Source organism: Manacus vitellinus, unplaced genomic scaffold (assembly GCF_001715985.3).
Source record: "Manacus vitellinus isolate BGI_N305 unplaced genomic scaffold, ASM171598v3 scaffold_46_pilon, whole genome shotgun sequence".
Taxonomy (NCBI): Eukaryota; Metazoa; Chordata; class Aves; order Passeriformes; family Pipridae; genus Manacus; species Manacus vitellinus.
In genome coordinates, this window is record NW_021940578.1 from 4,150,232 (window position 1) to 4,164,079 (window position 13,848).

Consider the following 13,848-nt stretch of genomic DNA (forward strand, 5'->3'; position numbering starts at 1 on the left):
CTGTTGGGAGAATTCATTTAAATCTTGACTTTGATCTCTTTACTCACCTCATGCAGCAGTTCCAGTTTCTCCAGTTCCCACTGATGCTCCAGGATGAGGCTGTCACCCCTGGGCCTCCAACCAGCAAGATTCTCTTCTCCCCTCACATATGCCACAGATGTATCCAGGACTTTCCTCCTCCTCCTCTGCATTCCTGAGCAGCAAAAACCAACATGAGACATGTTAAAACCACAACCAGAGGGATGCCACTAAGAAACAATCAGCAATCTGTGAAGAGCCAACAACTCTGCTGTTTGGCTGGGAATACACAAGGCAAGGATTTCATTCACTGCAATTACACATTCCAAAGATATCAGATTTGGTGCAGCTTTCTTACTTCATTCAGATATTTTCTATTGACCAGGATACAATGCAAACTGCTGGTCTGTTTATTTCAACACAAAGACTTCGATTGCCACGTCTTAGAAGAAGAATACACTGATACTACATGAGCTACATTCCTTCCATCACCTTCAAAAGGCCAAGAGAAAACTTTCTTGCTGTCAAACCCATCTCCACTGTCAGTGATGGCAGTGTATCATGGCCCTAAGTCTCAGACCCTGGTACATGCCCAGTTTCCTGAGACACCCATGTCAGAGATGTCAAGTTCTCAGTGAATCCTCAGTGTAAAGTGATGGTAAACACAGACCTGAGCCTAAAGTAAAAGCCTGAGTAAGATTTTTTTTATGGAGTAGCAATGTCCCCTTTCTCCTGTGAAACACAGGAACTGCCTCTCATCAGGACAGAAGTGTTTACTCTGTTCTGCCCAGGAAATTTTCTGCAATATTTCATATTTATCACTTGAACACCCAGTGACTGCTTACCTGGACTGCCTGTGTCTGCCATTTTGCATAAACTTAGTTCATAGATCCCCGTGACTCGGTTGCTGTTCACAGGAAAGCAGAAGGAAACAAAAACACACTGTTATCTTCAGAAATAAAGTGCATCAGCTGTAGTTCAGTGGGCCCCAAAGTAGAAGTTTAAGAATAGTTGTTAGTTAGAACTAGATCTGAATTATAATGTTGCATAAAACAGCCAGGACAGACTTCAAGATCTCCAAAAATGGTATTTCCCCCATGTTCCCCTCCCACCCTGCACTGGACTTGGAGAGCAGGTGCTGCAGCAAATTCCAGGTCAGGATCAGGACCATCTATGTACAAGCTTGAAAAATGGAACTCTCTTCCCAACTGTCAGCCTGGAAAAGAGGTCAGTAAAGAGAGAAACCATCAGAGTTTCACTGAAACAAACGCAAGAAAGAACGTTCAAAACCAGGCTGGAGAACCCACAATCAGGTACAGTTTCAAGGAAGAAAGAAAGAAAAATAAGCTACATCCTCCCCATGCCCTCCAAGAGAAAAAGCACATATTGACATGAACTCTTGGTACCAAAACTGGGAACTGAACTCACGAGTCTGGGGACTTGGAGTAGCCGCTGCCGAAGAGGTTGCGCAGCGAGCGCGGTGGGGAGATCTTGGCGTCCCTGGAGTAGAACACCATGCACACGTCCTTGGTGATGACTGCAGGCTGGATGCAGTGGTCCAGCTAAGAGGAAAAGCTTAGTGAGGGGTTGCAGACAACTGTGCCAAGCTACACTGCTGCCCTGGGAGTGGCACAGCTTTGGGAAGTTGTTCTCGGTTGGGTTTCTGGTGAAGAAAACTGTCGAATTCCTCGAAGTGTCTCGTGGGTGAAATAATTGCACTACACAAAACAACAGCATCTTGCACACAAGGCAGTGTTTGTAACACCAGGAGTACTTCCACAGCAACTTTCACTGATCTCAGTGGATTTTCAGATACAAAGATGGACAAAAGGAGGCACAGAGATCACCAGTTTCACTTCACGTGTGCTGCCAGGCAGGAATACCTGGACATTAAGATGTTAACTGGGAATAAATTTTTCCACCCTGTTCTCAGAAAATGAATAAACCCTTTGACTGGACTCAGGACTGAAATCACTCAGCCCAGGCAGTGTTCATCTCAGGTACACACTGAGTCCTGTCTCAAATGGTTCTACCGAGCCACAAGCCAAAGGCAGGCCCAGGGGTCTCACCTCCAGGTAAGCAGAGAGGGTCATATAGATCTTCTCTCCATATGGTGTCACTCGGTTGAGGAGGAGGGAGTTATGCAAGGAACTATCCCAAACTGCTTCGAACCGGTAGAAAGTCCTGGAAAAAAGTAAAAGCTCAATTGTAAAAGTTCCTCTGCACCCCTCTCATTGCTCAGTGTAAAGCACCTCTTCCCTGACACCATCCACTATGACTCTCAGTGACTTAGAGAACAAACACCTGAAGCAAAAACCTTCTCTTCTTTTCCAAGATTATTTACTTCTACCTGAAATAGTATTTTGCCTGTTATGAAAAAGACTCATCTGAAAGAGAAAAGAGGCAATGCAGAAGAGAACTAAAGCTGTCACAGCACTACAGGGAAGTCAGCACTAGAGAACTGTGTTTCTAAACAGACAGAATTCACCTCTATTGCTTCAGGTGCAATTCAGCCCAGCTGGGCCTTCAAATTGCATGGGAAGATCCTTTTTTATAACCAACTGTCTTCCTATACCATATTTTAGGGCTAACATATAGCAACAGAAGAGATCCTTCTAATACTTAGTCTTACAAAACCAGCAGGTTCTGACAGCAAATCAGGGTGACTGATAGATGGGTTCAGTCCTATATTCAAGTGATAAATATTTCTTTTCTGTGCTCTAATGGCTTCAAGGAAAAACTTGCAGCTCTAACACAAACTTCTTACAGAAGTTTCCTCGGTTTGGTACATGGAGAGAAAGGAGCTGAAGGCTCCCAGGGCTCTACCCCAGCAATCAGGAAAGTTCTTCTGCTCAAGTAAGAAGTGAGAGAGCATCAGACACAGCACAGCTAAATCATCAGATCTAGAGGATCATTACACTCCCCTCTCTAGCAGGGGCTTAGGGAAATGAGCTTTCTCCTTTCTCACAGGCAGAGACTGATTTCAGGCAGGTCCCTTTGGAAAGAAGAGCTATACCCTTATCCAGGAGTTCAGCATACCTTTCCACACTGGCAACACAAACAGAAGGTATTAATTCTCCATCACCTCTATAGTATTTCCCTCCCAAATCCCCTTGTTTTTGAGGTTTTTCATCCCATCGAGTCCAAACAATGTGGTACTAAAAGCAAGAAAAGTTGTGTCTCTAAGAAGCTTCTGTGCTAATGCCCAAGGCCAACTCAGAAAAATAGAAAATGCAACTAAAGACAAAGGACAAAAAGCAGGGTGGGGGGTAGAAGAAATAACAAAACACAAAGCAAACCAAAAAGAAACATGAAACAACCTCAGAGCAGACATCAGAAACAGAGAGTTCTGACCTCAAACAGAGCTCCCGAGAATCCCCTTTTCCTGATACCAATTAGACAATTCCAAGCTAGAGACACCATCAACTGTGCAGTCAAGTGAGAACACTGCTAAATACTGTTTGCATTTGAAGCAGCATACTTAGGAAATTACTTCTAAACATCTAGTTTCTGTTAAAAATGGTACAGAGCAACATATCCTAAAGGCCAAGTAATTGGTAACTTTAAAAGCACTGTAAAGTAACAATCCTCACTTGAGTTAGATTAGGCAAACAGCACAGGCTGTCCTCTAACCCTTTACACATCTGTGTTGAATCCTTATGTTTTAAGCTTTCATCGTGGCTTAGTTAAGACAGCAATTTTTTAAAGACAGCAATTTTTTAAACTTTAAGCAAGTTCCAGATCTACTGTGAGGGTGGGAAAGAAAGTAGTAAAACCTGGTTCTCCACACATGGGAAAACCAGTGTATGGAGCCCCTGCACCAGCTCTGCACCATTTGCCAAAAGTGATTTCTCATCCTGGGGAGAGAACACAGGGGTAAGTGTTCATCAGTGCAGAACTCCCACCACCACCTTCTGCAAAACCAGGGGCTTTGGACAAACACCAAGCTGAAGCCAAGTACAGCTTTGAGACAGTTTTTGTAGTGGGTTTTGTCCAGCCAGGAAGTTCCTTATCCACAGCCTTGCCTGTCCAAACCAGAATGTGCTCCAACAGTTACACAGGGAGACAAAGACCAGACGTGAGCAAACTCCTTTCAGCAGAACCAACAGCACAAGGAGCAAGAGGGAGCACAGAACAAGCAAAGCACAGAAAACAGGAGAAACAGGTTAAATGTGTAGTTAGAACTGACTTTTAAGTGGATTTTAGTATTAGTGAAAGGTGGTGAATTGAGAGCATTGAAGATGAAGAGGCAGAGCACAGAAAGCAGAGTGCAAACTGCCCCAGCCTGCACTGCCATCGTGCCTGGAATCCCGTGCCTGTGATCCCACCTGGAAGGGGAAACAGGAATCCAGTCTGAGCAGCTCCTCTGCCAGCTGGTAAATTAAGGAGCAGCAGCCACATGGTTAAATTTCAGATGCAAATCCAGCCCCAGAACAGAGGCTGAATGGCCCTCACATGGCAGCCCCTGCTTTTTGTTCAGTGCAATTCAGAGCTGGAATTTCAAGTAACCTCATCATTCAGTCCTTGGCTTGGTACTTCAAACACATTACAGAGTTTGAGACAGTGAGAAGTTCCAAATTTAGTTCTTTGATACAGAACAAAGGAAGAAAATAGCAAGGACTACAAATAGGGGCTATATTTGATGGCACATTTAGAGAATCAGGAAGACTGATGGAAGGAAGTTCTCTTGCATGTGAAGGAAAGTTCCCCTTCACAAGCCTCCCAGTGAACTGTACCTGAATAACCCCTGACACAAAGGAGGAGGAGGAGGAATACCAGTTCTGGAAGAGCTAAGAGGTGTGCTAATGGAATTCCATAAAAGCTAAGAGGGAGGTAGCAGCAATACAACCAGGACATAAAGCATTCTATTTTCAAGAATCTTTATGCACAAAGGAAGCAAACAGAAAATACCTAGGCATATCCTTATCAAGAAAGAGCCTGTAAAAACATAGAAAGAGCTTCAGTTAGTGCAGCCAAAAGCAGAACAGAAAAGCAACAGCTGAGAGGAACAGAACATGTGGACTTAAAAAACAAAACAAAGCAAAAAAACCCCCACAGGAAGCAGAAAACAGTCTGCAGACAATGAGCAAACAGAAGACATATCCCTCATCAGGGCCTCAATCCCACTCCACCACTGCCATCCCACAACTTAAACCTTGGCATTTTGGGAAGAGATGGTCAACTCACACTCATCCTTCACCCAAGTGACCCACCTTATAGGGAACTATGGAGCTGTACAAGAATTTATTGAATTGCTAGAGAACAGAAAGCACAGGGCTTTCCAACTGCAAAGCCAATAGTATCAGACTGGAAACCAGCAACAGTCTCCCAGTGTTCTGATCCATTAATTCAGATACACTAAAATCTCCACTTCACAGTGGGAGACAGAGGAACTGCTGAAGCCCCTGTCCCTGCCTGCCTTGACAGACACCAGGTGGCAGAGATATTCCATGGGCAGGAGCAGTACCCCAAATCCACCTTTAATGCTGCAGTGGTCCATCAAAGTCCAGGCCTCTAATGGAGAAGGAAGAAGCCATTTCAGTGCCTTGGAGGATCCAGCATCCAGCAGCTGCAGCAGAGATGGGCCCCCAAACCCCCCTCCCCTCTGGAAACACTCATTCAGAGCTCCATTCCAGAGCTATTCCTGCTTTGCACAGCTGAGCAGAGCCAGGGAGTGGTCAAGTGACTGGGCTGATGTCAGAAGGGAGAGGCTGTGCCCAATCCCACACTCTGCCTCGCTGCCCTTTGTTGCAGACACTGAAGCAGAACAATGTGGAGTCTGAGCTTTACAGCAAATGCACCCTAATGAGGGACACACAGAGCCAGAAACCCCTGAGCCAGGGCCCTGCTGCTGCCCAGAGACTGCAGGGACAGGGGACAGGAGTCAGTTCGTGATACATCCGTAGAAATCCACAAAATATGAATTTACAAAGCGTGGCTCTTGCTTCAGTTGTCACATGCTTGTTCCAGGGAAGATATAGGTAGGTCCACATCTATAAATATAGCTCCCAAAATTGTCCTTGTACTTCAATGCTGTATTCTAGCATCAAATCATTATGTCAGTTTAAAAGTTCTGGGTTAAATCCTGAGACTCCCTTAAGCTGTTCCTTTCCATCCTCCCTTTGTGTCCTTACACATGGAAAGTCATTGAGAAAGTAATCAACAAATCCTTCAGGTAGATCAACAGATTTCAGCAGTAGCAAGAAGTTATGGTGATGTTCATTCTCCATCTGCCTGCCCTGTGCCCATGGAATTCTACATTTAATAATTAGCCACATTCCCAACTTCCCAAACACCCTGCCAACACCTCAGAGGTCAAATAAATTTCAGATTCCTGCTAAAGTGCTCACTTTATTCACTTACCTGTTGGAGCTGTGAGAGGACTTCAGGTATTTTGCAGAGATAATATTCAAAGACAGAATGGCATCCACAGCAGCCTCGTCTACCTCTGCTTTATTTCTTATACGTCCTGAAATGGGGAGGAGGAGGAATCAATTAAAACTCAACCTGCAACACAAAAGGAATTTGTTTTCCCAAACACCATTTCAGACTATGTGATTAACAAGAGGAAGCTGCAAAACTGGAGTTTTTCCTCAGGATCTTTTTCGAAATCCTCCTCTCACAGGCAACGCTCATAAAAATGACAGAATCTGATACAAAGAGAAATTGCCACTAATAGTTTTTCTTCCTTACAGACAAGAATTTACTCACCAACAACCAGCTCCCTCACATCTTTCCAGTGCAACTCACTGCCCTTCTCATGGATAATGGTGACTGTGATTCTCCGCTGGATTCCCTGGGAGAGTTCAAAACCAAAACATTGGTGAAGCATTCACATACATTTGTTTTGCAAAACTAAAGCAAATAAGATCATTTAAACTAGTCTGTAACTGAACAAGCACCTCTGTGTTTCAGGGCCCTAAAATTAATCTCAAAGGAATGTTATATTCTCACATGGAACAGAAATTAATTAATTCCCCCTCCTCACTCCACAAAGGCAGAGGTTTTTTAACCTAAAATAGCCCTGAAATTGTTGTTGTGCTCTCAAAAATAGTGATGAGGACACTGGTAAATCCAGGACTAAGTAACTTTTTTCTTCCAAGGGAATTATTGGAATATGACCATTATTCCTAAGCTATTAGAACTGTTCCTATTATTTTAAGGAAAAGAGGCAATGGAAGTCACAGGTAAACTCCATGAAAAGGAACTGAGCATTTGAGAGTGGAAAAAGCACAACTTTAAAGAAAAAGCATAACTTTAAACCTAGAGACCATATTTAACTAGGATTATCTTTAGAATCTAGCTAAAGACAAACTGTTATGAAGGATTACAAGAGGTATTTAAAATGCACTGAGACATGGTCATTTTGTAGAGCAGAGTCACAGTGACACAGAGTGAATGGAAGCTGAGTCCATGTGACCCTTCTGTGCCCTTGGCAGAGATGCAGGAGAACACTGAGGGCACAAACCTGGTCCCAAAGGTTCCTGCTTTCTAAAAGGCTTTCATCTTTCCTGAGTGGGACTCACACTGATAAGCAAAAGGAACAGCAATATCCTGGGGCCCAAACAAGCCACCAGACTGAGCACAGACTGAGGGCTGCCTGACCCTGCGGCTCTCACGGCACAGCTGGCTGGGAAAGGAGGGCAGGAAAGATGCCAAACCCACTCAGCAGCATTCTGTCCCCCCCTGCAGAGATGCAACTTGCTGTTCCACAGCTTTCCTCAGTACCTGGTGGAGCAGGAAGGTCCCCTGACAGGGCAGGCCCCCGGTGTGATCCACAATGGCAGGGATGTACCTGTGGGAGACAGTGGAATCAACAGGAGGAAAGATGGACCAGCACAGCAACTTCTGCTGCCAGCAGTTACCTCTCCATAGGATATCTGAAGACAAAGAGTGTTTCTTTCTACCTACTCTCAGACTACTTATGGCTCCTACTCTCAGACTCCTCAGGGCTCCTCACGGCACTACAGGATCAGTGAAATACAGAAATATTGTACATTGCACTTCCAGTACTTCTGGAAAACTCTGTGGAATAAAGAGCCTAAAGACCTACCGGGGAAAACCTTCTTTGTATCAGAGATGAACACAAAACAGGACCTGCTGGATGACTTCTGGAGCATAAAGTCTCTGGTGACCCAAAGGATTGAAACTCATGGCCCACACAAGGTAAGTTTTCCCAGTGCCTGTTCAGTTGGTGTGCATGGAGTTCTCAGTGGAAGGATCACTTCAAGTGTGAAGGAATGTCATTCTCTCTCTTAAGTCCTTTCCAAGGGGATGAAAGGATGTTTTTCTGTGTCTTTCCTCCTTTCCAATGGGGACAACTAATGCCAGCAGTAGTTACATCCCATCACCATCAACCAGCCAGGACCCCACCCAAAGACAACTGCTAAAAATAAACCTGGTCTGAACAGAACAAAGGGGAAAAAAAACCTCAAACTCCCATAAATCACTGCTTTTGAAACATAAAATATTAACACAGGACTTACTCCCCTGTTGGCTCCAGTTCACTGATCTCAAACCATACCAGGAGGTCGTATTTGCTCACACTCTGGCCCAAGCTGGGTTTGCTCATGGTGTTCAGCTTTGTAGCTGGCACTTCAAGGCAGAAAAAAGAGAAAGAAGGAAAAACAATAGTTTACAAAGACTGAACAAGTAAATCTTGCTCAGGGTTGATGGGAATGTGCCATTTCAGTGATCCTACATATTCTATGTACATATGCAGAGCAGAGATTTCTCCATGAAAATGATTGGGCTTGCAGCAATTGTTATTTCTCAAAGTGTTTTTTTTTTTAAATCTAGGTTACTAGAATAAAACAAAAAAGGTTAAATAATGAAACAAAAGTGTATCCAAAGGGCTTGGAAAAATGCACAGCCTCTCTAGATCCACAGAAAAGAAGATTCCTCAAATGTGCATCACAGTTTGTGGTTTAGAATTGCTTGGGTCTGTTCATCTGCAGCATTACTCACTCAAAAAGTGTATTTCCCCTTCCCCATGTAAGAGGAAAAATATAGAATTTAAAACTTCAGTCTTCACTTCTTGATGCCACAAACTGCCAGACTCCTGCACCACTTGGATAAGATATTGTATATGTAAAAGGGCTGAACAAGACTTATTCCAGAGCCTTAATCCTGCCAAAGTATGTTTCTGAGCTCCTTATCTCTTGGTATTAGTGATTATTACTGGTCAGATCCTCTCTAATTCCTTTCATACAAACATAGGGATAAACCATGTTAAAAAAAGTAATGGGATAACTGAAATTCTGGAAATAACCTGATACTCCCCTCTCACACACTCACATCACACCTTTTAGTTATCATTGCTTGACTCCTCTTATCTGTTCACTCATTACATATTTGGAAATGGGAACATTTTAAAAAGCTCAGTTCCTGTGCAGTCTGACAGGGATTTTTGTAACCCTGCAATTGATTTTCCATTTTTTCTCCTTTCACATGGTAACCTTGCTGTTTTTATTAAGCCAAGTAATCATTCCACCTTCTGGCCTCTCAAGCCCCATTCTTCCCTTGCTCAGGTGTTCTTTAGGTTCTCCCACCTTCACACCTCTGTGTATCCTTCAACATCCACCAGGATTAAATTTCCCAAGCACTGGAAGGGCATAACAGTCCCCAGTTAAGAAAAGGTCCTTCCAGGTGTGCCTGTGGGGTCTCTTAAATTCTGTGTATTTTCTGGGTGAAACAGCAGCTCCCTCAGAGGGACAGATTTTACAGGTATCAGTTATTCACAGCACAGCTCCATCCTGTGAGGCAGCAAGAGTGAGGCTCAGCATTTACTCTTCTCATACATTACTCAGGGTAGTAACCCTGTTGTACCCATCGTTTCAGGAACTCATCACAACTGAACTCAGCCCTGCTGGCAGCAGGAGAAACATTCAACACCCAGGTCACCCCAGTTTACTGCTAAGCAGAGAAACTCAAAAGCACCAGAAGAGGAAAAACAACAGAAAGACACGTTTAACCAAACATGAAAGCTGGTTCTAGACATTCTCACAGACTTGCTCTGGCACAATTAATAGCCAGCATGCCATTTTTTGATTTTAATAAAACAGAACACAATGGAAGTGAGGAATAGCAGTGTTAGTGGCAGAAAAGGAAGATGAGCAAGAAGGAAAGCTGTATAGAACACAGCAGACTGTTTCCACTCCAGCTGGTTGTGTTTTCATTTGCCTCTCTCATCCCAGGATGACAAAACTATATGCAAAACACAGTAAAAATCAGAGGTCCAGGAATTTTCAGGGAATAGATGCAGTGCCACAGAAAAATCTGTGACTCCCAGCACACTGGAGCCTATAGGCTGTCTATATGGTTCTGTCTAAAATGTCTACATGGTTCTCTCTAAAATAGCCCTAAACTTCAGCACAGCATCATCCTTCCATGACCACAACCATGGCAGCTTCTAGTCCTAAGAATACTACATGGCAAAGGAAAAAAAAAAAAAAAAGGAATTTTGAAGTACGTTTTGGAACTACTTCTACATCTACCAGAGATCAAGGTTGGCTACTAACCATCTCGTTTAGGAGCCCGCTCACTCTGACAACTGGGAACAGGCAGAAAGAGAAAAGGTGGCAGCTGGTCAGCTCCATCCTGGAAAGCAGCCACAGCAGAGGAGGCCAGAACGTTGGCATGCTCGGAGAGCGTGTTCAGCACATGCACGTTCACATAGCCAGACATTAGATACCTAATCAACTCAATTTTCCTCTCATGGTCTGCAGAGGGAATGGAACACACACACACACATAAAAAAAAAAAAAGGATGGTAGAAATATGCAGGTGAGAGAAACACAAAGAAGGAGGAAATTAAAAGGTGAAATGGGGGAAAAAAATTGCAACAGAGTTCAGAGTTCAGCATGCATTAATGCAGTTAGGCAAAGGAAACAAGGATCATTTCAACAACACTGACTCGCTACGTGACAGTGGGAGAGAGCAAAAGATGACGTGGTTAATGAACAAGCAAATTTGCAGTCAGGTGCTCAGTAAGCACAGGGAGAGCCACAGCCAGATCTCATGGAATATGGTCAACACCTCAGCAATGGAATTCTACCCTTTAACAAACCCAGCAGCACTTCCTGCAGAGGAGGTTGCAGAGAAATAAAAACAAAACGCATAAAAAGGGAGAGAGAACCATCAAAGGCAGACTCAGTGCCCTTCCCAACACTCACTCCCTTACATTTCTCAGTGTCCTGGATACCTCAGGAATACACTACAACCTCCACTTTCAGGAGGAAGTAGACCTGTGATGGACAGTCAGAGAGCTGTTCTCACCTGGCTTTGACAGTGGCATGGGGGGAGGAAAGAATCTTCGGGAAGGCTGTGGAGGGCTACAGAGAAATGAAAAGAGTTATCAGTACAGAGGCAGTTAACATGAAAAATATGTTTTATTTAAACGTACACACCTGCATTTTTGTATATATACACTCATTTTTGTCTCTAAAAAGATCCTCACAATTCTCTGAAGACAGGTAAATACCAAGTGCCAGGAAAAGAAGTGGACTCAGCCCACTAACCTATGTCCTTTTTCTGTTTTAACTTCACCAATCCTAGATGTCAGTAAAAATAATAAATAAAAAAATTACAACTTCCAACAGCTCTACCCCCATTCTGCACTGAAAAGTTCAAGAGGTAACAAGCATTTCCCAAAATAACTTTAGGAAAAGGAACAAGCCTTGGCTGGCATTTCCTCTAAAAATCAGCCTCTTCAACAGGCTCCCCCCTTAAGCTCTGAAGACAAGGATGAACAGGGGTCCTTTCCCTACCTCCAAAAATTCAAATGCTTGGCAACTTTGGCAGTAACATGTCAAAGGGCTGACAACCTTTTGTTTTCCCCCAGTCTCATCCCTCCTTTTGTCATCTTACCCTTATGCACGAGGCCACTTGCCCTGAGGGAACAATGCCCTTGGAGCACTGTGAAGGTTTTCCCAGAGCTCACAGATCACAGCTGAGGCTCCCAGTACAATATTCCACCACCAGGAATGGTGGTGGATGCAGATGGATTGGCAGAACAGTGTTTGAGATGGTAGAACAATTCCACCCATTACCACACTGGGTCTCTCTCACTCACTCTTACCTCCCTCAGGAATTCTGCTTGTGAGGGTGTGGCTGTATAATTTCAGGAGCATGGAAAACTGCAGAGCTAACCTGAGCATGATCCCAAACTGCCTTTGTGCCAGAGCAGTGACCACTACCTGTTGAGGTCCTGTCCTTGCAGGTGGAGGGGATGCTGCTGGTAATGCCCAAAGACCTCAAAGACAATGGGCTTTGTTTTGATGTACTCCACGAAGGATTCCGTCACTTCCACAGCGATCTGGGAGGCAAAGGAGGGAAGAAAAGGAGCCATTCAAAAAGGAAGTATTGCTCATAGCACTTAGTGTCCCTCACAATAAAAGCACCTGCATTCCTTTTTGATTTAGGCATTAATTCTACTCTCTGATGAAGGAGAGAATGAAAGCCCCAGCATAAGGCATTTCAAATGAGAGAAGAGGAGGCTGCACGTAACCAAAGGATTACACAGTTCATAAAAATAGGTATATTCAGTTCATCTGAGATCATGGGCACTGCTATTCACACATATGGTTTATTTCCTGAGCTCCAGACTGTTCTCATTGTACATCCTGGAAAGGAAGCAAAGATTTCAATGGCAGGAAGCAGAGGTGAAAACGAAGAGTTAAATCTGCCACACGGAATCATTCTGTATTTTGTTTTCCATCGGGGATTATATCATCCACCTGATCACTCCTCTTACTGCCTGCTCTAAATAACTCCCCTTGCCTTGAAGGAGAGACACACAACTGCACAGTCACCCCTCCTGCCAAGCTTTACTCACATTCTGAACGTGGTAGAAGCCCAGGGGAGTCCCTCGGCCGTTGTTTTTGAGGGGTTCTGTTGAGAAAGCTTCATCGTGCCGGTGCAGAAAGCTTTTGGAAAACAAAAAAAAAAAGAAAATCAAACAAAAGTCAACAACCACAGAATGGTTTAATGAAGATTGCTGTGCTCCGAACCCAACACTGAAAGGAAACCTTAAAATCCTACAATAAATTTATTTTGCTGGAACTTTACAGGGAGCTGAGTGATGGCCTAAAGCCAGGAATACCCTAGTCTTGTAGAACCACAGTTCCTGTACTTGTTTAATGTTTTTATTATTCCCATTTTTTATTCTCTTTCTTAAGAACAGAAGCCAAAGAACACTTGCACTGCTGAGCTACTGATTTACTCAAGGCTCATGCAGTTTTCATTCCAGCTGAGCTTAGGTACCATCTAATACTGAATTAAGCTTAAAATCTTAAGATATCTCTAAACTACTAATTTAAGAGTCCACTTTGATTCCTAATTCCTTTCTGCACAACTTTATTCCTTAACACCTGCTAACACAAAGCAGGGAGCAGGGATGCCAGTAACTCACAAGGTGTTTTCCTCTGCTGTGAAAAGCTCTCCATCAGACCCTCTGCTGCCCACTGTTCATTGCTCTGTCAAACCACTAATTGCCTGATGTAAATAAGGACAAATTCTTACTTGAACTGGCAGAAAATGTCTGCATATTCAGGCAGGATGCCACTGGCCTGGAGCACTGTCACCCGGAAGGTGAACACACTGCCCAGCTTCAGGTGGTCCCCAATCTCCTCAGTGAATCCTTCCAGAGTCATCTTCCCATCCAAAGTGGCCGACTTCAAGTCTTAGGGACACACAAACAACCCACAGGAAATCACTTTTTTTTCTTTTTTTTTCCCTCCTCCTCTCTTTTCTTAAATTATTCCTTCAGAAACAGTTTAGTCCCATCGCATTTTTTTTAATTTTGAACCCTAATAAGTTACTGATAATCAA

The 13,848-nt window shown here is 43.7% G+C and overlaps 1 protein-coding gene across 5 annotated transcripts in view; it reads right to left on the reverse strand.

The window, feature by feature from the left end:
* KIF1B (kinesin family member 1B) overlaps positions 1 to 13,848 on the reverse strand; it is an 81,033-nt gene that overhangs the window by 9,447 nt on the left and 57,738 nt on the right. For all 5 annotated transcript variants that reach the window (XM_008928723.3, XM_008928722.3, XM_018079408.2 and 2 more), the window contains 12 exons: positions 13,540 to 13,699; positions 12,854 to 12,944; positions 12,216 to 12,334; positions 11,296 to 11,351; positions 8,505 to 8,613; positions 7,747 to 7,813; positions 6,730 to 6,814; positions 6,382 to 6,487; positions 2,088 to 2,202; positions 1,447 to 1,580; positions 864 to 925; positions 48 to 193 (listed from right to left, as the gene is read on the reverse strand). In XM_008928723.3, coding sequence (XP_008926971.1) covers positions 48 to 193; positions 864 to 925; positions 1,447 to 1,580; positions 2,088 to 2,202; positions 6,382 to 6,487; positions 6,730 to 6,814; positions 7,747 to 7,813; positions 8,505 to 8,613; positions 11,296 to 11,351; positions 12,216 to 12,334; positions 12,854 to 12,944; positions 13,540 to 13,699 — 1,250 coding nt within the window. The remainder of the gene's footprint in view (positions 1 to 47; positions 194 to 863; positions 926 to 1,446; positions 1,581 to 2,087; positions 2,203 to 6,381; positions 6,488 to 6,729; positions 6,815 to 7,746; positions 7,814 to 8,504; positions 8,614 to 11,295; positions 11,352 to 12,215; positions 12,335 to 12,853; positions 12,945 to 13,539; positions 13,700 to 13,848) is intronic.